General features: G+C 55.5%; 1 protein-coding gene across 3 annotated transcripts; it reads left to right on the top strand.

The window, feature by feature from the left end:
* Positions 1-1,388: 1,388 nt before the first annotated feature.
* CCDC102A (coiled-coil domain containing 102A) lies at positions 1,389-20,872 on the top strand. Of its 3 annotated transcripts, none has more exons than XM_019666844.1 (9): positions 1,389-1,668; positions 6,465-7,204; positions 9,231-9,457; positions 12,161-12,269; positions 13,986-14,102; positions 14,458-14,667; positions 16,107-16,277; positions 17,179-17,282; positions 19,523-20,872. In XM_019666844.1, exons 2-9 carry the CDS (start codon positions 6,614-6,616, stop codon positions 19,650-19,652), a joined length of 1,659 nt encoding a protein of 552 aa, XP_019522389.1. In that variant the 5' UTR covers positions 1,389-1,668; positions 6,465-6,613; the 3' UTR covers positions 19,653-20,872. The 3 variants fall into 3 exon arrangements, with proteins under 3 accessions (XP_019522389.1, XP_019522387.1, XP_019522388.1); XM_019666842.1 differs by having other exon boundaries at positions 13,974-14,102; XM_019666843.1 differs by lacking the exon at positions 1,389-1,668 and adding an exon at positions 5,548-5,568 and having other exon boundaries at positions 13,974-14,102.
* The last annotated feature ends 1,041 nt before the right edge of the window (positions 20,873-21,913 follow it).

Genomic DNA, 21,913 nt, shown 5'->3' with positions numbered 1-21,913 from the left:
TCCTATCTTAAGAGAGAGGGCTCAGCTGTGATGATGTTACAATTGGTGCTTCAGTTCTGCCATCAACTCAGCCTCCTCCAGCTCCTGCATCCTTAGCCCTTCTCTGGAAATTCTAGGAACTCTGGGCTCTTGGTCCATGGCTGTCCTTAGTGGCTGTGGGACTTTGGGTATGTCTGAGCCAACTGCCTCCCTGAGCACTTCCCCAGCTTTAAAATGGGAACATCCCCGTCCTCTGAGTACTCCATTGCTGAATCTCGCAGGTCCAAGGTGCGCAGTAAGCCAGACCAGCCCCTGTGCCATTTATAGATTAGTTCCCTCTCAAACACCACGTATCCCCACTGAAACCTATCTCTAGCTGATTGTCAGAGGTTATCAATGTTTAATCGTGCAAACACAAAGCAAGTGAAACTGCAGATCTTGCAAAAAGTGTGGGATTTCATGAAGTTGATGGAAGTAACGCCATAAAAAGAGCAGGAGCTAACCACAGAAGAGACTTCTGTAAGAGAAATGGCGGAGACCTTCCAGAGAGGACTGTTTGACCATCAATGGATTCAGTGACCTTTGGATTTGGAACCCTCAAATATTTTTGCAAAAATGACGCTCATGTCCCAAAGAATCGATTCTTCGTTCATTCTAATGCGTGCATAGTTGCAATTATAATCTAAGCGTCATTAATCATGGGTTAAAACTAATTTATCTTCATCATTTTTAGTTTCTTTTTTGCGGTAAAGTCCTAATCTGACCAGGTTCCTCCTACTATCTCTGTGAAGTTCTCTTTCTAGATAGATTCACCTCAGTCAACCTTCCAGGGTACAGGATGTGGTGAGGAGAGGCCACTCAGAGTCTGCCCCACCCCCTCCCACCAAAACCCGCAGACACCCTATTCCCAAGGGAAGAAGGCCCAAAGTGTTCGGGTGCAAGCAAGGGCGCCTGGCCACAATTTCCAAGGGACCATCCCTCCTGGCCGTGGGCTCGGGCCCTGCCAAGGGCAGGAAGCACCATTGCGCATCGGAAAAAATCTCCGCCCTGCGGGCCAAGTGCCCACCACTTTTCTCGACACCTGTGATGTTACTTTGGGCAATCCTTTTATTGCAGAAACGGGAAACGGAGGACACGTGAAGCACAGAGACTTGCTGCTCCACGTCCACTCGTGGCAGACCTAGACTAGACAGAGAGCAGTGAACAAAAGTGAACACTCGGTAAGCACGCTCCACGTGCTAAGCCCGGGACAGGCCGCCCCACTTCTCCAGCGGGGCGCCTAGTAAGTCACTGCCGCTCGGGAAACCTGAGGCAGGAAAGCAGAGCCCAGCGGGGCCCCCAGCCTCTGCCTTCCGTCCCCCCACCCTCGGCCCCCTGCGGGGGTGGGGCTTCTGTCCGGGTCCCGCTGGCTCTGTAACAGATCCCGCCGCCCCGGCCTGCACCCCTTGTCCCAAAGGTAGGCGGGTGCCTTCACCCCAACATCCCGACTGGCCGGGGTCACAGCCCGGCCGCAGCTTGCCAGGGGCCTCACCGCCCCGCCGTCTCCTCTCCATCCCCTCCCCCCAGGAGGGAGGAGGAGACTCCCCGGCCCTCCCTTGGCCCTCCCGGCGGCGGTCGCAGCCAGCCCCGTGCCCGCTCCGCCCAGCCACTGCGGGTCGGACGTCCGGAGCCCGCGGGTCCCCGACCGAGGTGAGCGGGGGCGGCGGTGCAGGGGGCGGGAAGCCGCAGCGTCCCGGGAAACCCCTCCAGGCCGCGCGCGAGCCTTCCGCGGGAGGGATGGCGTTAACATGGGGACTTGCTGGAGCGGGAAGCAGCGGGGGCTCCCGCGTCCGCAGCAACCCCCCAAACTCAGAGCAGAACTTCCTAGCCTTTTCCCCGGGCTCCCCCACTTTCTGGGTCCCGGGGCCTTGGCTCTGGAGGGGCTGTGGGGGGGATGGGATGGAGATACAGGGCCGCCTCCGGAATGCCGCCGGCCCGGGCCGGGCGGGAGGGGGACAGCGAGCGGGGGCGGAATTTGGAACTCTCCCGGGGGACCCAACGTGGTCACCATGGCGAATGCGGGATGGACGGGCAGCGCGGGCCAATCGGAGTACGGCGTCACTGCCCCGGCACGCGAGGCTGCCAATGGGGACCGCGCGGTGGGGTGGGCGGGACCGCGCCGCGCGGGGCCGGGAGTCCCGCCACCACCGGGCGCGGGTTAGATCGGTGGACCTGGGTGGCTGGGGAGGGGGCGAGAAAGTGGGGATTAAGGCGACTCAGGTCGTGGGAGGGTCGAAAGCGAATTTCTGGAAGGAGTGGGGCAGGTGGAGACACGGTTCAGTGTGAGGAGAAAGGAGTGGGCCTCAGTTGTCCCACCTTTCTGATGGTGCTAATGGGTGATATCTGACAGGCCTGCTCCCCACCCAGGGCTTCAGTTTCTCTGTCTTAAGTGCAGGTTGTCCAGGGCTGTGGGGTTGGATTGGTTCAGATTAGCACAAGGGTTGCCCACTTGTTGGACAGAGCTTTCAGGAATCTTTTTAGTGCCACTGCCCGTTGTACAGGTAAGGGAACAAGCCCAGAGGGGGCAGCTACTTGCACATATCACACAGCTTATCAGTTACAGAGCTGGGACTAGTGGGGTGCCTGCTCTCAAAGAGTGAATAGTTCAAGGAGTTGCTGAGAGACCTGGGGCTGGAATCTGCCCCCAAGAAGGGCTCCCACCCTCTCCCATAGATGACATGCATCTATGTTTGACCATTTGGCCTGATGCCTAAGGACCCCATTGTGTAGATGCCCCTGAGATAGACATGACCCAGGAGGGGAAGCATCCAATCCTAGCACTCCAGCACCCGTTCCCCCCCTCACCCCCCATTTTGCTGCTCGTCCTCTGTGTGGATGTGGGCAAGGAGCTGCTCCCGTAGGCCTCAGCTGGACCATTTGTAAAGAAAGGAGTTCTAATCGTGATCCAGGCTATCTTTGTGGCTCCTCCTCTGAGACTGGGGGTACCTGGGACAGACCAGGGGTTCCTACCCTAGAGCTCAGGTCCAGCCTGCAGGCCCGTCTTGCCTCCGTCCCTCCCTCTCAGTCCTCTCCTGGACTGAGGAGCCCTGAGTGGCTGGAGCCCTGGCAGCAGGTCAGAGAGACAGGTGCCCGCAGTTTGTGGGCTGACCAGCCTTGGACCCTGCACTTATCCAATCAGGCTATCCTCTGTGGTTTCCTGCTGGGCTCTGCTCCCTGCCCACAGCCAGGCCTGTGGCCATGGGCCAGCCCCAGAGCCCCACCTGAAAGGTTCTGGGAGGACATAGGGGGTTTTTGAGTGGGAGGAGAGTTGGGCTACTGGGCACACCCCCAATCCCCTCAGCTGGCCCCCATCCAGGCCTCACTCAGCATTGCTCACTCCTCTTATTGGGTATTAAGAGTCATCTAAATATGCTAAGGACAAAACACAAAGTTGTCCTCCTATGGGCCAGTTAGGCTTCCTCGGGTAAGAGGCCTGACCCCTGACCCGGCCATGAGATGACCTCTGACTCTGACCTTGGCCACAGACAGGCTCAGAAACTTCCCTGTCTCAGAGCCTGGCCACAAAGTAACTCCTGATCCTTAGGATAGCTCAACCCTCCCTGGTCACAAGGGGGCCCCTAACTCTCCATCTTCTATCTGTCAGCCTGGGAAGCATTTATGCAGCATCTGCTGTATGCTGGGCCCCATGCTGACAGCGAGACCAGATGCCCTTGTGGACTTTGCAGTGTGGCCATTACTGAAGAACAAGGAGGTGCCAGAGCTTTGGGAGCACTAACAAACTCTGTGTATGAGGTCAGGGAAGGCTTCCCAGAGAAAGGGAAACTGAAGGTGGGTCTTGAAGGATGTGTAGGAGTTTGCTGATGGAGAAAGAAGGGAAAGAGAGATCCACAAGCAGCAGGAACCACTGGTCACTTTCTGTGGACAAGGCTGATGAGGGCCTAGCCTAAGGCAAGTATCACATCACAACATTCTTGTTTCTGTCCTAGAGTGGGCTGGAAGCTGCCCGCAGCAGTGAGATGGCTGTGGCGCTGGGGGGGTTCAGGAGCACTGAGTCCCACTCAGCCCTGCTGCCCAACTGAGGGAGTCATAGTTCAGCCTCTGCTCTCCACCCCACCAGCCAACTTTAAGCAAATCCTCTATGCAGAGCCTGTCCTAGAAGCTGTGGGTGGCACAAATGTCCCATCTGGGTGGGTAGAAGCCTGTGCTGCAGGAAGAGAGGGCAGCTGGCCAGATCTGGCTATGGAAGGTTGTGCTTCCTGGGTAGGGATTGGGACTGGGGAGATCAAGGCATTTCCTTGAGGTAATGGAACCGAACTTGAAGGATTGGGGGTGAGGGGGTGGGGGGGCATTCTCAGTGGGGGGGGACAGGCTGAGCAGAAGCCCTGAGAGTTACAGCAGGAATAGGCCTGTCTGGCTGGGAGGCAGGAGAGGGGAGGGTGGGGTAAGAAAGGCTCCCTGGGGCCTGTGGTGGCTGGTCCCTCCTGAACTTGCTCCTTGAGGGGTGGTGACACACCCTGGGGGAATCAGGAGGCCACCCTGCACATATACAGGCACACCCGATGGAAAGAGGGCACTGAGTTCTGGTGGGTAAGAGGCCATCAGGGCAGGGTCGCTGGAGCCTGCCTCTGTAACGGCAAGCTGGGCCTCTGTGTTGCCTCCAACTCTTGGTGAGTGTATATGTTACCAGGGCTGTGTGTGAGTGTCCCCCAGGCTGTGTTATGTGAGGGGGATGGGGAGGGGATGAGGGGCAGCTTGCATTGCCTGGCAGGGTCTGGTTGAGTCTAAGTGGGTGTGCAGGGTTCCTGGTGTTCTGGGGGATGGGCTTCTCCAGAAAACCAACCTTGGGACCCCCACCCCCACTTCTTCCCACAAGTGTGTGTACACACCCTCCTGGGAACCTGGGGTCTGCAGCAGGAAAGGCAGGAGAGCTGTTCTGAGCCCATCTGCCCCACTCTCCTCCGTCCTCCCCCAGCCCCCAGGAAAGGCCAGGCTGAGCTGCTGAGAAAGGGAACAGAAACTGAGTCTGGAGCCCACCCCTGCCTTTAGTATGGGCACCTGGAAGCCATTAGGGAGGGACCCGGGTGGCGCCTGCCCTTCCCCTGCGCAACAGGCTGACAGGCTTGGGATTCCTGGAAGGAGAAGGCCACCCCCTCCCTTTAGAGCCCATGCCAAGCCTGGCAGCTCCCAGAGGCAGAGAGGATGTGGCAGTGGCCCCCTCCCTGGCACTCTCAACGTTTAGGGACTCAGGAGGGGCCCAGTCGACAGGACCCAAGCCCTAGGACCTCCTCACCACCACCCCCATTCCTAGCACAGCCCAGGCGGCTGGGGCTGGCACACGGATTTCCTGCCTCTTTCCCCTCCCCCACAGGCTCTCACATTGTTTTTCTTTTCCAAGAGCTTCTCCATGTGGAGCTGGGCCAGGAAAATGGGAAGAGGAGGAGTGAGTGTCCGTATGCGTATTTGTGTATGTGTATGAGTGTGTGCATCTGCTTGTCTTAGCGATGAGTATCTTTGCATGTCTCTGTGTGTATCCATCTGTGTGTTGGCATGTGTATGTCTTCAGGTGTATCTGGGATTCTGTACCTACAGGTGAGCATCTTTCTGTGTGTTGGTATAGTTGTGTGTGCTTATGGGTCCATCTCTGAGTATGCATGTGTCTGCCTGTGTCTCTGAGTCGTGTTTATGTGTACAAGATGGCATGTGTGGCAGCAGACGTGCCTGGGTGTGCGCAGATGTCTGTGAATGCACATGGGATCAAGGCCAACTACCTCACTGCACAGGTAGAGAGACTGTCACAGAGAGGACACTCAGCCTGCAAGAGATCCCTTGGGGAGTCAGTGGTGTACTGGGAACTGGAAACTATTTGTATGGCTGTGTCTGGATGTAACTTTATGCAGGTGTTATTGGGGTTGAGACGACATGTTTGTATGTATTGGAACTGCGGGTGATGACACGGCATCACCAAATACCCAAATGTCCCAAACTTGGACTATTAAAATACAATTCCCAGCCCCACACCTACTGAACTTGACTCTCTAGAGGCGGGGGTAGGGTGCAGAGACTGCATTTAAAGCAAGTGTCCAGGTGAACCTGAAGGGCCCCTTGATAAAGAAACACTGATCTCCCTCACCCTACCCCCCATGCTGCAGGTGGAGAAACTGAGGCCCAGAAAGGGTGGAGATGGGAGAGGGGTACAAGCCATTCAGTGTGTGAGATGGGACCTGAAGGTCAAGGATAGCAGATCAAGGTTGCAGATCAGCTGCCGCTGCTGCAAATGAAAGGACTAAAGCGGAGAGTCTGGAGGCCAGTAAGGAAGCAGTTGCAGGCCCTTGCTCACCATTCCAGCCTCACTGGGGCTCTCCTGGAGCAGACCATTTTCTCTCCTTCCACCTTTGCCCAGTGCTGTTCACTCTGATGGTTATGGCTGATCTTATGGATGTGGACAGATCGTGGTCACAGCCTAATAATGGTGTGTTCTCCCACAGGTCCCAGGAGGCATCCCCCACCTGGTGGCTGGGAGAGCTGTGAGTAGCAGTAGTCATGCACACTGGTCTCGCATCCGCCACACGTACCCCGCGCGGCCCCTGAGTCTGGACACGAGTTAAAACCCAGGGTCCGCGAGCCCGCTCATACCATGAGCCACGGGCCGAGCCCCCGGCTGGCCGAGTCCCCGCAACTGTCCAAGGGCAGCCTCCTAACCATCCTGGGCAGCCCATCGCCAGAGCGCATGGGGCCCTCCGACTCACTGCCGCCCACGCCGCCCAGCGGCACGCCCTCTCCAGGACCGCCTCCCGCGCTGTCTCTGCCGCCAGCGCCCGCACTGCTGGCCGACGGGGACTGGGAGAGCCGCGAGGAGCTGCGGCTGCGGGAGCTGGAAGAGGCGCGCGCGCGGGCAGCGCAGATGGAGAAAACCATGCGCTGGTGGTCGGACTGCACGGCCAACTGGCGCGAGAAATGGAGCAAGGTGCGCGCCGAGCGCAACCGCGCGCGCGAGGAGGTTCGCCAGCTGCGCCAGCGGCTGGACGCGCTCACCAAGGAGCTGGCGGGCGCACGGCGCGAGCGCCAGGAGGTGCAGGGTGAGTGCGAGGCCCGGGGTCGCGAGCTGGCACGGCTGCGGGGCACCCGGGGAGCCGCCGACCCTACTCCAGATGGACCTGAGACAGAGCTGGAGCGGGAGCAGGAGCCGGTGCGCGATGTCGGGTCCGAGAGGCCCCAGGGCAGCCAGGTGCGTGGAGGAGGCGGGGCTGCTGGGCAGGGCCATAGCGCTTGGGTCCAGAAGCTGGGGCAGGATGTTGACCTGGGCAGAAGCCCAGCTGCGGGGCTCAGAAGGGGGATAGTAAGGGCCTGATCCCCAGGGAGGTTTCGCTACCGGGAGTTGGGCTGTGCCCCACAGAGCCCCAGGTCACCTCCCTTCTGGAGACCCCTAGGGCAGAGAGTCCTGGGTTCTAGTGGTCCCACTAGAATAGTCAACAGAACCTCAGAATCATCCCCTTTGAGCAGGAGCAGGATGTAAGAACTTTCCTGGAAGGCATCCGTTAGTAGCAGAGCTGAATCCATTCATTCGTTCAACTTGAATTATGGGGGAGAGATAAACATTTATAAGAAGCATCAATCAAAGCTGAGGGGCGGGGTCTGTCAAGGCACTAGGAGCACAGAGGAGTCCCTGATACAGGCTTTGGGAAGAAGCCTTCCTGGAAGAGGTCCCATTTAAGCTGAGACGAGAAGGATGCAGAGGAATTAGCTATGAAAAGTGCAGGAAGGTATTCCAGACATGGAAGCAGCCTGTGCAAAAGCCCAGAGGCAGAGAGCGCCTGGTGAGTTTGGGAATTGGCAATAACAACAGCCCCTGTTATTCAGTGGGCACCTACAGAGTGCTGAGCTCTGTGTGTGCATTAGTTTGTTCATTCTCACAGCAGCCCCAGGAGGTGCTTGCTTTCTGGAGGAGGACACTGAGGCATAGAAAGGTTAAGTACCAGTGTCTCCCAGCTGGTGACTGGAGTTGCTGGGGAGTTGAACCCAGGTGAACTCCAGAGTCCATAGTAATAATCAGTATGACAGGAGCTCTAACGGTGGGTGTGGAGGGCAGCCTGTCACCAGAAAGCCATCTAGGGGCAGAGTCCAAGTTCACGGTACTCCCAGCTCCAGCAAAAATTCTGGGCTGCTTCTCCCTTCCCTGCCCAGACCCCTCCATACGGTAGGCACTGCTGCCTCCTGGTGGCTGGTGTTTAGAGGTGGCATTCATTGTTGTTTTTTGGGACAGATGATGACAGCACCTGTCAGCCAGCCTCATGGCACTGTTCCTGTCCTGTCCTTATTCTGATTGTCAGTCAGTCAGGGAGGTGACAGGTATAGCAGCAAAAGCTCTGGGGTTACAGTCTGAGTTTGCTCTCCAGCCCAGCTGCTTCTGCTCTCTGTGACACAAAACAAGTCCCTCCCTTCTCTGTCTCCCCATTTGTGAAACAGGGCTTTGGACGAGGTAGCATCCGAGGCCCTTACCCAGACAGTAAAATCTCACGCCTCAGGGAGTCCTCAGGGCCAGTCACTGTCCAAGTCCATATAGGGAAACTGCAGGCCAGACATGGATGGAACTCGCCCAGACTTATCTGGAAAGTCTGTGGGGGAAGTCAGGCTGGAACAGAGGCCATGGGCGTCTGGGGTTTGTGGTCAAGGCAGGCCTTGGGGGTGGACAGGGGCAGGTCGGAGGGGAAGGGGAAAAAGGGGCTTGGCCTTGGGTTACTAATCCCTCACTGCGCCCTGTTTCGGAGCTGGTTTTGCTCACAAGGGCCACCTTACTGTGCATCTTTTACCATGTCACTTAACTTAGTGTTCGCACCTGAAAAATGGGATCTTAGAGCTGGAACTCCTTTTGAGGGAATCTAGTTCTTATCTGTTGTAGGAATCTCTGCTTCTGCATTCATTCACACCAATGTCCCACCATATGTTTACATACTTCCAGCAACAGGGATCTCACCACCTCTCCTGGGAAATCTTCCAAGATACAGGGAATCTTGGTGGCTGACTGTGTGATTCCAGGAAGTGAAGGGGGAGGCCCAGAAGAGGCCGTGTCCCTTGTTTTTAGGATGGAGGGGCAGGTGACAGAAGAGGAAACGGAGGCCCAAAGAACTGTGTGAATTGCCCAAGGTTACCCACCAAGCTGATCCCAGACCCAGGGCCTGGGAGGGGCCACACGGAAGACCAAGAGGGTGAGGGCTCAGCAGCCACTGGTCCAGCCTCCGCCTTGGTCCCTGCAGGAGCTGGAGCTCGTGGAGAGCCTGCTGAAGGGCAGACCAGAAGAGCCCGAGGGCTGCTGGGAGGCACGCAGCATGGGGACCGGGGGCCCACGGAGCAGCTCGGGCCGCCAGGAGCGCAGCCGGCTGCCCTGGGAGGACACAGCCACCATCGAGGAGGATGCCTCCAAGTTGACCGCCCTGCGACTGAGGCTGGATGAATCCCAGAAGGTGTTGCTCAAGGAGCGAGAGTGAGTGTTGGGAGACAGGCAGGGACCAGGGGGGTGGGCCAAGCACCCTCAGAATCACAGAATGAAAATCAGTGTCACAGAACATAAAACTCACTAAAGGGCAGTGGTACTATTTGGGCTCAAGTCTTGGAACTTCAGAGCAGTGGTGCTCTACCCAAGGACCCAATGCAAGTTTTTTTATTATTATTATTACTAATTCAGATAATATGTATTAGGCATCTACTCTGGGTCAGGCATTGTACTCGGCAGTGAGGATACAGCTATAGATAAGACCAGGAACCCCTGCCTTCATGGATAGAGAGAGTGTGCCATGGGCAAAAATGAAAGCAGGGACAAGGGACAGGGAGTTTGAGGGGCTACAGCTGCGAATTTGGTTTTGGATGTGTTGAGTGTGAGATGGCAGGAGTGCTGATGGGTACATGAATGAGTCTGGAGTTGGTGAGACAGGTCTGGGCTGGAGGTACACGTGCGAGAGTCATCAGCAAATAGATAATATTGAAAGCCATGAGCCAGGGTGAGAGTGGATAGGGAGGAGGGAGGAGGATGGAGACCTGGGCTAACCAAGTTTAGAGATCAGAGGAAGAGGGAAGCAGCAAAGGAGACAGGAGAAGGGGGCCGGTGAAGGGTAGGGGAACCGGGAGAAACTGTTTCAGGAGGAGGGAGTGATCAGCTGGTCAAGTAAGCAGAGGCCTGAGCACAGCAGATTTAGAACGTGGAGGTCTCCACTGACCTTGATCAGAGCACAAGCCTGATTATAATGAATATTTTGTAACACTCCTTTTTCTGTCCAGAAATTAACTACATAGCTAGTGTAGCCTAGCTACACATAATTTTTAAAAAATAAACATAATGCCATGTGAACATGAAGGCAGACATTGGGCTGATGCTTCTACAAGTCAAGGAACAGCAAAGATAGCGAACAAGCCACCAGAAGCCAGGGGAGGGCATGGGACAGATTCTCACTCACAGCCCTCAGATGGAACCAACCCCGCGGACACCTTGATCTTGGACTTCGAGCCTCCAGAACCATAAGACAATAAATTTCTACTTAAACAAAAGTCAAATTTATGTACTAACTGAAATATAAAGTAGAAAGGAAAGGAATTTGTAATAAAATATATGTACAGTTGATCCTTGAGCAACATGGGCATTAGGGGTATCAATCCCACACAGTCGAAAACTTTTGACTCCCCGAAAACTTAACTATGGTCTTCCCTTGGTATCCGTGGGGGATTGGTTCCAGGACCCCCAGCAGACACCCAAATCCACAATGCTGACGTCCCTTATATAAAATAGCATAGAAGAATGCATACAGTTGGCCCTCCGCAGCCAGATTCCCAACCACCGATTGAAAATACTGCGAAATTTTCAAGCGACTGTATGTTTACGGAAAAAAATTCTCACATCAGTGGACCTGCGCCGTTCAAACCTGTGTTGTTCAAGGATCAACTGTATTGTGATATGGAAGCCTGGGCACAGCTCCACTAGAAGAAAACACGAGGTGGTAAGAACCTGGTGCCTGTATATGGAATGATAGTGATGATGACTATGAGAGCAAATACTTACATAGCACGTGCTCCGAGTCAGGCCCTGTGCTGAAGCTTTGCTATTTACATCACCTCGCAGGACAGCTAGAAAAGCAGCAGGTGCAGGTGTGCGGGGTTGGCAACTCAAACACATGAGTGCTGTCGCTGTGGTGACAAGACTCCCTGAGTGGTGAACAGACTTTGGTAAAGTTCTGAACAAAGCAAAGTGCAGCCTTCCCTCCGTTTATACAGTGATTCCGTTCCTGGAAAATTCTGTTAGTGCAAAAAGTACTTCCCATTTATGTGTAAATCAGAGCGAGGTTCTGGGCTCAGGTCATTTTCGGGCTCAGGTCATTTTCACCCCCAGGGACACGCACACGTTACCCGAGATGCAGGATAATTTCTGAATGAGCAGATATCCTGGGCATTGGAGGTCCCCGCCCACTAAATGACTTTGTTGTTCTGATCATCAAAAACTCCCCCACAGATTTCTAACATACCTCCTAGAGGGTGGTTTTGTCTCCTTTGAGAACCCCGTGTTAGAAACGTGAAATGTGAGACCCTCAGAAAGGGAGACACGCGTGGTGTGGAGCTGGGAAGCACAGCATGCTGGAGTGTAATGATAAATACAACTGTTGGTTGATTGTCTACTATGTGCCAGAACAGGCACCACGCTTGTTACCCATTGCACCTCATTCGTGTGCAGGGTGGGAGGCATGGGAGAACATGGGAATACCACCCAGTAATGATGACAAGAAGGAACCCCTCAGTCCAAGAGTCGCCAGACAATGTTTTCCAACTTTTCTAACTGCAGAACTGCGAGTTCAAACCAAGCCTTACAGGGAACCACAGTGCATGAAACAGGAATAGGGGTCATATTTGGCAAGTGAGCCTGGGGCCCAGGGAAAGGGAGGCACCTGCCCAGGGGTGGCTAGTGTCCTGGAGGCCTGGTCACCTCCCCACACCATTGAGCTGAGCACCTGCAGTTGTGCAGAGAGTACAGCTCCAGGAGAAATGCAAAACGGGGGTGCCTACCACAGTACGAGGTGCCAGATCCTTGGATGTCAACGCAACGACTTTAGCCCTGGGTTTTACAGGTGCAGGCTGCACAGGAGGACTCAGTAGAACACCCCAGTGGATTCACCCCCATGTCTGCCTTTCGCTCTCGCCTCCCCAGGGATAAACTGGCACTGAGCAGGAACATTGAGAAGCTGGAGGGAGAGCTCAGCCAGTGGAAGATTAAGTACGAGGAGCTGAGCAAGACCAAGCAGGAGATGCTCAAGCAAGTGAGTCTTGAAGACCAGGGGGACTTTCTGGAGGAAGCAGCATTATGCTGCTGAATTTCAGCAGTGGGAATGGATTAACGAAGGGAATTCATTCCTTGTCAAGCACTGGCCATGTGCCATGCATTGTTTGGAGTGTTGGGGCAGGCAGTAAGCTCACTTTGTGGGGGCAAAGCAGGGAAGACCTACAGGAGCCGGGCAGATAAATTCAGAAGCTATGAAGGAGTCAAAACAGAATAAGAGCAATGGGGTGGTGGGTGGGTCAGGAATGCCTGTCTAAGAAGGTGACATGGAAGGCAAGATGTAAAGGAATTAGAAGAAGCCATTCTTGAGAAAATATGGGGGCAAAGTTCTTGGCAGAAGGCACAACAAATGCAAAGGTCCTGAGGCCAGAACAAGCCTAATGTGTACAGAAAACAGGCCAGTGTGGTTGGAAGGTAGTGAGACGTGAGGTCGCAAGGGGAGCTTTGTGGACCAAGACAAAGGGGAGGAGTCTGGATGTAGCATTCCTCAGGCTAGATGGCTTTTACTGCCGCCTGTGCTCCCGTGGCCACCAGAGGGCGCAGCCATCCAGAGAAAGCTTGGCTGGACAGGCTGCTTTTCCAGAAGGTGGGAGGACCAGAGACAGACCTCAGAGCCTGAAAACTCTGCCCTGGAAGGGACTGACACTGGTCTTAAAATGTATTCCCGGACCCCACCCTCACCATCCTGAATTATCATCTTTGGTTCCTGGGTTCAGGAAGCTGTCTTTTTAATCTTTTCAAATTGTGAAGTATAATCCTTTGCAGAAAAGTGAATAAAACACGAGTGTGCAGTTTCACAGATAATTATAAAGATTCTCTTTTGTATCTGCCTTCTTTCCCTCAGCATTGTGTATTTAAGTCTCATCCCTGTCATTGCACAGAGCGGTAGTTGTCAGTTTTCTCTGCTGTCAACAGAGACTGCACTATGTTAAAAGCATCCCAGGCAATTCTGATGTGGCCAACTCCACGCCCACATGCAGACTGGGTTCAGATCCACTGGATGCATGCAGCCAGTGTGCACTGAGGGCTACCCTGTGCCGAGGCCATATAGGGCTACCAAGGTGGACAGGCAAGCTCTCTGTCCTTCTGAGCTCACCCTCTAGTGGGGGTGGGATGCAGAGTAGAAGAAGCACCCCCTCCAGGCGGGGAGAACAGGAGAGGCCTCCTGAAGAGAGGGTATTTAGGCCAAAGCCTGAGAATGAGAAGAGTCAATCCTGCAAAATACCTCGGAAAGAGTGTAACAGGCAGAGGGAGCCACATGTGCAAAGGGCCTGGGGTGAACAGGAACTTGGTATATTTGAGGACTAGAAAAGAAGCTGCACGGTGAACTAAGGGGAGAGAGGTGGCAGGGCTTTGTAAGACCATAGGGAAGGGCTGGTCTTTACCCCAAGAACCCAGGATGGGAGTGTAATTGGATTTATCTATTTTTAAAGCTCACTCTGGGCTTACTGTTGTGGAACATGGGTTGACAGGGAACCAAGAGTGGACACTGGGAGGCTAGATGGTAATGAGGTAGGAGGTGAGAGATGTTGGAAACGGCACAAGTGGTCAGATTCAGGGTCAGTGCTAGACTCCCGGTGGCCCATATGGGCACCACCTCCTTGCTGAGTACTCCTGCGCCAGCGCCCACCCCCCAGAGCTGGTTCTGAGATATAGCCGTGTGGTCCTCACATAACCAGGGTAGGCTGTCTTGCAGCTCAGCATCCTGAAGGAGGCCCACCAGGACGAGCTGGGCCGCATATCTGAAGACCTGGAGGACGAGCTGGGTGCACGGTCCAGCATGGACAGGAAGATGGCTGAGCTAAGGGGCGAGGTGAGGCTGCCGGCCAGACCTGGGGGGGCTCAGGGCCACGGGGCCTGCCTCATCAGCTGGTCACTTGAAAGAGGGCAGGAACCAGGCCTGTGCTCTGAGGGAGGACCAGCCACACCCTGGAGGGTACCCCAATCTGCAGGGGGCGGCCTCTCTCTCCCTGCATAGAGCTCAGAAGCACCCTCACATCCTGTACACTGTCAAATAAGCCCAGGTTAATTATAGCCATTGCAGCTGGACCTGCTTCCTAGAGCCAAAAATGGCTCTAGGAAGAGGTGGGGTGGGAGGAGCGTCCAGCTCAGGCCCTTCCTGTGTCCGCCTCCCCTGGGAGCCCTCACCGTGTCCTGTCCTGTTGCAGATGGAGCGGCTGCAGGCAGAGAACGCAGCTGAGTGGGGTCGCCGCGAGCGGCTGGAGACTGAGAAGCTGGGCCTGGAGCGGGAGAACAAGAAGCTGCGAGCGCAGGTCGGGGACCTGGAGGAGGCCCTGGCCCGGCGGCGGCGACAGACAGCCAGCGCCCTGGACTGCGACCTGCGGGCCAGTCAGGCTGCGCTCTTCGAGAAGAACAAGGTGGCGCAGTTGGTGGCAAAGCCAGGGCTGGGGCGGCCCCACCTCCCTGTCCAGGGCAGAGCACCTACTGTATGTCCAACTCCAGTCCACAGGGGCCCAGGGACTCCTAAAGTAACAACTAGGGACTGAGGTGATGATCGCCCCACAAACTGATCCTCCTGAGCAGGCACTGTGGGCCAGACCCGGTGATCATTACAGTAGCTGCATTTATGGACCCACCCACTGTGGGTCAGGCCCTGTGCTAGTGCATTTTGTCAGTTATATCACTTAATCCGCTCAACAGCCCTTTTAGTTATCCAGCAAATATTTATTGAGCACCGACTACGTGTCGGCTTTGTTCTGGGTGCTGGGGACTACAGCAGTGAACAGACAGGACGACGTGGCCTCCCCTCGTGGAGCTGATGGCTCAGGGGGGTGCAGACATTGCTCTCACACTCACACTGATCCACAGCCGGCAGGAAGCAGGAATACCAAAGGGACCTGGCTTAGGCCCAGCGTCCTGGGAACTCTTCCCTGAGGCAGCGGCGTTTGAGACGAGATCTCAAGGAAAAGCAGACATTAACTGGTGGCAACCTGATTAAAGGAGAGAATTTGGAAATAACATAAACAAAGGTCCCATGGTGAGAAGGAGGTGGAGATTTGGAGGAACAAGTGGGCCAGTGTGGCTGGAGGAGAGTGGGCAAGGAGGATGTGGTAGGAGGTGAGGCCGGAGCTGCGGGCCCCCTGCAGAGAGCAAGGTGGGTGTGAACAGGTTGCAGTTCTGAGCCCCCACTGGCTGCGGTGTGGAAGGCAGATAGGAAGGTAAGCCTGTGGCAGCGGGTGGGGGGCTGTCGCTCTTCCCTGGGGCAGCAAGAGGTGATGGAGGCCTGGACCAGGCTGAGGTTGGTGGAGCTGGAACAAAGAGGATGGATTCAAGAGATCTTTAGGCAGAGCGTAGCTCCATTTTACAGATGTGAAGACTAAGGCCTGGAGAGATCACATTGCTCAGGGGTGGGCGCCTCCTTTCCTCGCTGCTCATCCTCTTCCGGCCACTCTGGCTTCTGACCTCTTTTTCTCAGACACCCACTCCCAGCTTAGCTCATCTCCAGACCCGGGGCTTTAAATGCCATGTGTACACACCAAAGACTCCATCCCTCCGCAGAAACTTGCCTCAGCTCCAGTAGCCTCCTGATCTCCATGTCATATCCAATAGGTGCCTCAAAGTTACACATTCAAAATAGAGGCACTGATTTCACCCAGCCAGTCCCTCTCGCCTCACTAGATGGCACATCTAGCCTCCAGCTGCTCAGCCAAACCTCTAGCGCTCATGTTTCAGACAGCAGGTGGAGAGATGCTGGAGAGAAGGGACACCAACACCCCTAGAGCTGCCTGACGCCATGGGAGTCCCGACATGGTGCCCTCTGACACTGAGTCCTACCCCCATTCCTGCTCCCCTGCAGGAGCTGGCGGACCTGAAGCATGTGCATGGCAAGCTGAAGAAACAGTTCCAGGAGAAGGTGGCGGAGCTGACACACGCCAGCCGGCGGGTGGAGCAGCACGAGGCCGAGGTGAAGAAGCTGCGGCTGCGGGTGGAGGAGCTCAAGAAGGAGCTGGCCCAGGCTGAGGATGAGGTGAGCGCCCGCCAGGGCCCCGAGGGCAGCCTGCAGGCCTCAGCTCGTGAAGGAGTGGAGCTGCAGGGCCCTCCTGTGTCGCTCCCCAGCACCTGACTTGCAGGAGGTGCCCAGGGTAGGGAGGGTGGGAGGGCTGGCAGTGGACGGATGGTAGATAGGTGTGCGGGTAGGAGGCTGGGAGGAAAAATGGACAGATCAGGTGCACGAATGGTTGATTAGGTTAATGGATAGACGGGTGGGTAGATGTGTAGGAGGTTAAACGGAGGGACAGAAGGATAACTCTGGATGAACAGATGAATGAGGGAATGAGTGGACTTATGGATGGGAGAGGAAGGGAGGGAAGATGGATGGATGGAAGATGTGACAACAGATGTCTGATGGGTAATCGGGTAGATGGATGAGTGTATGGATATATGGAAAGATGGATGACTAGACAGTGGAAAGATGAATAGACAACTGACTGGATAAGTGGGTGGAAAAGTGAATGGACAGGGAAAGGGCAGAAGGATGGATAGTGGGAAAAGATAGGTGTGTCTAGGAGAGTGGAAGGGCACGTGGACTGACAGGGTGATGGGTAGCTGAACAGATGAATGAAGGGTGGGTGGATAGGTGGGCATCTCCATGAGCAGATGGATATTTTCATGGGTGAACGGTCAGATGGACAGATGGACCAGTCGCTTGGGGCATTGGAGGGTGGCTAGATTTAGAAGGGCGGGGCAACAGCGATGGAGAGGAGCAAAAGGGACACTTCCCCTTGTGGGCCTTGGTCTAAGCCTCAGGAGAGACCGGGACTCTCTCTGGGAAGGATGTTCCCACAGCGGAATGGCGCGAGTGGCTGGTCCTAGGCGGATGGCAGGCCAGGCTGGCCCAGCCCAAGCTGTTGGCCCCTCTCGCCCCGTAGCTGGATGAGGCCCACAACCAGGCACGCAAGCTGCAGCGGTCGCTGGACGAGCAGACAGAGCAGAGCGAGAACCTTCAAGTGCAGCTGGAGCATCTGCAGTCCAGGTGGGCCCCAGGGTGCACCCCGGGTGGGGGGCCAGAGTTCCGGCGGGGACAGGATCCCTGGTCAGGGCACAGAAACAGGGCCGAGAGACTTCCAGCTGAGGGCCCGGGCAGGGTTGGAGCCCGGGCTAGAGGGGAAGACAGAGAAGGAAGAGGGCTGGACGCTGCCAGAATCCTGTCCCCTCCAGGCAGGAAGGGCCAGGGCCAGGAAACCAGGGAAGGGGAGTGCAGGAAGTGAGGCCAGCTGGGAACCTGGAATTGTCTCCTGTGACCAGAGAGCAGGAACGGTGGCCAAAGAGGTCAGGACCAAGGTGGGGCAACGGGTAGGGCCCACAGGCCTGGGGAGCCATTGACAAGAACTAGCAGCCACCAGGGTCCCTGGGTTGGGGTGACCCCAGGCCAGCTGGGATCAGAGGTACTAGAGGAGCCCAGGCCCTGAGGGCAGGCCCACCCCCTCAGCTGCAGACAGGACCCATCAGCCTCAGGAGGGACGACCACAGCGTCCCTGGGGGACCCACCAGCACCTGCATCTCCCCACTGCCCCCTTCCCCATCCCAACATCCTGTGACTCGCACCCTCCCCCTGACTCCCCCTAAAGCCATGAGATGTCAGAGAACATCAAGTCCAAACCCCTCCCCATTTCACAAGCGCCCCCGCCTGAGAGACGTCATAACCACAGCACTGGCTTGCTCTTCCTGGGCCAGGCCCTTATTTACATCCTCTTATTTCATGGAAATAGAGGGCGCCTAGGCTCTGCAGCCAGACTGCCTGGGTGGTGGGAATCCTGGCTCTGTGCTTTGGGGCTGTGTGGTCTTGGGCCACTTACTTAACCTCTCTGTGTCAGCTTACAGGTATGATAACAGCTCTTACCTTTTGTTTGTTGTGATAATTAAGTGAGCTGATACGTGTTTATAAAAGCACCTGGCACATTATAACTGGCAGCTGCGCCTGCTGCTGCTATTACAACTACCCCTGGGTGTGGGGGCGCTTACAGTTGGGTCAGATAGTGTGCTACAAGATTCATGCTCCCGTGAGAGAAGGGAAGGGAAAGATATTTTTTTTCTAGGGGGCTGCAGATGAGGAAACTAAGGCACAAGGAGGGAAGTCCTTCACAGCCACACAGCTGGTGGGTGGTCAGGCCAGATCGCTCCCCAGCCATCTTGCCATCTGAGCCCTTATTGACTAAGTACATACTATGCGCTATGCGCTGAGTGCCCATGAAGAGTACAGGCTATGGAGGCAGACCTAACAGCTGTGTGTCATGGCCAGCTGAGCCTCAGTTTCCCCATCTGCCTGGGTTGTTGCCTATAAAGTGTTGTGCAGGGGCCCAGGCATGAGTCCAAGTCAGGCTGTGTCTGGCCAACTCTACCCACTCCACCACCCCCAGCCCCCACCCCCAGCACACACCCCATAAAAGGCCGCCTAGCCCTAGGGCTTTCCTGCCGTCTTGACCACATTCTTGGGGAGCCATAAACTCCCAAAATGGACAGGCAGGCTCTGCCCAGCCTCTCAAGTGCTTCCATCAGGGAGGGCGCGGCTGCCCAGGACCGCTGCCTCGTTTTCTTTTCCAACTCTTTGTGCTTTAATGTTCCGGGGACAGCACACTAAATCAGCACAGTAATGAAGGCCCCCTCCTGCGCCCCTCCCTGCTGTGTTAATAATTCATGCCTTCCAGTAAGATGCCGCCAGGCCGCCACTCTGCTGGGGGATGGGCATCTTGAGATCTCCACTGCTCTCTGCTCAGGGTCCAAGTTAGCCTCCTATGTTTTGGCTTTAGGAACGTTAATATGGGGAAAGACTAGGCGTAGCATTTTCTCACTGACACTGAGGATGGAGGGGGCTCAGATCCCCCCACCCCCCCATCCCCCAAACTCTCTCCCTGTTTGGTCTTTGGAGCCTGGCTGGGGTTCAAATCACAGCAGCGTGACCTTGAGCTGCTGCCCACTTCTCCAAGCCCCTGGCCCACTCGCACCCTCTCTGGAGCCGGCCGCTTCAGTTCAGGCCCAGTCCCACTCCCTACTGTCTGTGGGACATCAGGCAAATTAGTCGGCTGCTTTGTCCCTCAATTTCCTTGTTGGTAAAATGGACATGACAGTAGCACCTCTGTCATTTCAGAGGCTTCTGGGAGGATGATGTGTATGTAAAAGGCCCAGCCTGGTGCCTGGCAGCGGGGACGTGCTAGGGAAGACTTCGCTGCTGTCAGCACCAGCTGACTAGACCCTGCTGTCCACCCCACCCCACAGGCTCCGCAGGCAGCAGCAGAATGCCCCCCTCTTTGGGAAGATTCGCAGTGCTCGCTTTGGCACTGAGGAGGCCGGGGATGGAGCTAGCGACCTGGATGAGGACGAGGACCTGCAGATCCAGGTGGCCTAGAGCTCCCGGGGCTGGCAGGACTGGCCCTCGGCCGCAGACCCCGTGGGTGCCCAGGCTGGCCAGCCACGGACAACTTCCTTCTTTCCCAGGGTGGATGTCAATGGTCCCACCCAGCCAGTGCCCCGTAGAAGGAAAGCCATGCCCTATGTTTTATATATATGTATATTTTTATATATATATGCCCAGGGTCTTTGGACCCATTTGGTTTTAGAAACACAAAACTGCTCCAAGGCCTGGTCTAGGTGACCCCACCCACCCAGGACCTTCATGCAGGTGGGAGGAGGATGTCAAGAGAGGGCTGTTGGGGCTGTGACCCAGGCTGCCTCTCTGAGCCGTGGGGGTTGAACAGAAGCTGTTCATAGTCCAATGTGATAAACCCGGTCTTTTGTAATAAAGGGAATTAAGGTTCTACGGGTGGAGTCCTGAGAGTGTGACACATCTGGGCAAGTGGGGCGGGGGACAGTGTCAGCCTCCACCTGGCCCCAAACCTGAGCTCAGAAATATCAAGTGACTTAATGAATGAATGAATGTGAGAAAGAATGAATAAATGAACATCTGAGCTGCCGATTCCAGTCGATCTGGAATCCAGCTCATGTAAAGGGAAGGAGAAAGCATGGTACATATCTGATCTGCAGAAGAGGACTTCAGTTTTGGCACCAGATGGATTCAGCTCTGTCCCTTACTGGCTCTGCAACTTTGGGGAAGTTACTTGCCCTCTCTGAACCTCAGTTTCTCCATCTATAAATTAGACATCTCACGGAGCCATCCTGAGAATTAGATGAGTTCGTCTGGAACTCAGTGAAAGGTTATTTACTATTGAACTACTTGAAGGTATGCCCTGGGGAGGAGGGATTTGCCAGCTGGGTTCTGCCCCAGGGATGAAGTTCAGGCAAGGAGTACCTTACCCAGAGGTAGGTGTATATACAATAAATAAGAAATCCTTTTATCTTTCCCGTAACCATGTTCTAGGTAGTGAAATAACAGGTAATTATAAGCTTATTTTTGATACTGAATCTCTAAGTCTTCTATAACCAGCAGATGTATACTAAATCTGGTAGGAAAAGTTATTAAAAACACAGTAGCATACATTTTTGAATCTGGCAAGTCGAGGTAGCATTCAAGATACCTGCCCTGGATGAGAACCTTAGATGAATTCTCGGCACCAAGATCTGCTTTCTGAAGGCGGCACTGTCAGCACTGTGCTAACATGTCGAAGGTGAGTTCCCCTTGTTCAGAGGTGTGCATGTAGAGGGTGGGGCTCTGAGCAGGGGCTGGCACCAAAAAGGAGTTCAATTCGGTTGATAAAGGGGCTCCCTGCCAGGAGTGGGCTGCAGCCTTCAAGGACTTGCCTATTGTGTCGTAGTCTGAGGGACCCCTGAGGCCACAGTGCTGGGAACCCAGGGGATGCCACCAGCCCTGGAGGCTGAGAGGAGACCAGAGGCAGGCCCAGGAACCCAGCTGGGGGTGATAAATACGGGCACTGCACATTTGCCCCGTTGCCACACCGAAACCATGTTGGTGAGGTCGCGTTTGCTGTCATGGTAAAGAGGCCCATGCCCCCTCCTGGGCTCCCAGGGGAAAGGATGGCGTGGGGGGAGACCCAGCCATGGGGATTCTCCCCACAAGCTAAGGCCAGCAGAAGAGGGACTGCAGGAAGAAGGCCGTTTCCTGCCAGGGTCTCTCTGTTTTCTCTCCCAAACAGGAAGTTGGCCCCAGAAAAGGCTGGAAGTGCTCTCCTTTGACCCCCAGGAGCCAGGCCCTCACTGGCAGCAGCCCTGAGAGCCGCCTCCCCAGGCTCCTGGTGGACCTGCCATTCCCAGACACAGAGCAGACCCATCTGCCGGCTCCCCCAGACTCCCTGGCACCTCCGGCGAGATAGTGTTGAGCAGGGGCCCCATTACAGCCCCTGTCTGTGGGCGGGGCCACTCCTGGGAATGTCAGTGAGGAGGGGGTCCAGCCTCCCCGCTCCATGATACAGTACAAGGGAGAACAAGTCTCAGGAGGGGAGGCACAGCCGCGGACACGGGGCTGGAAGATGCTCTGTGCCTGGAATGCAGGCTACCTCCCTGCTCACAGCCCTTCTGTCCCAGGGGTTGTGGCAACATCTCCCAAAGAAGTATCAGCTTTGGCTCATATGATGCTTTAACAACTGTGTTTAATGTATAGCTAATGTTAGTAATGGTGTTTTCTCATAAAAAAACACATTTTTCCTTCTCGAGTACCTTGAACCACGCTGAGCTCACGCTCCCACATGGCCACAG

The sequence above is a fragment of the Hipposideros armiger genome, unplaced genomic scaffold, assembly GCF_001890085.2.
Source record: "Hipposideros armiger isolate ML-2016 unplaced genomic scaffold, ASM189008v1 scaffold_479, whole genome shotgun sequence".
NCBI classification, from domain to species: Eukaryota; Metazoa; Chordata; class Mammalia; order Chiroptera; family Hipposideridae; genus Hipposideros; species Hipposideros armiger.
Note: the sequence above shows the minus strand (reverse complement) of the source record. Positions and strands in the feature narration are given on the sequence as shown.

Coding starts and splice junctions, on each gene's coding strand:
- CCDC102A (XM_019666842.1), top strand. CDS start 6,614: ATGAGCCACGGGCCGAGCCCCCGGCTGGCCGAGTCCCCGCAACTGTCC. Junction 7,205..9,230: donor AGAGGCCCCAGGGCAGCCAG/GTGCGTGGAGGA, acceptor TGGTCCCTGCAG/GAGCTGGAGCTCGTGGAGAG. Junction 9,458..12,160: donor GTGTTGCTCAAGGAGCGAGA/GTGAGTGTTGGG, acceptor TCGCCTCCCCAG/GGATAAACTGGCACTGAGCA.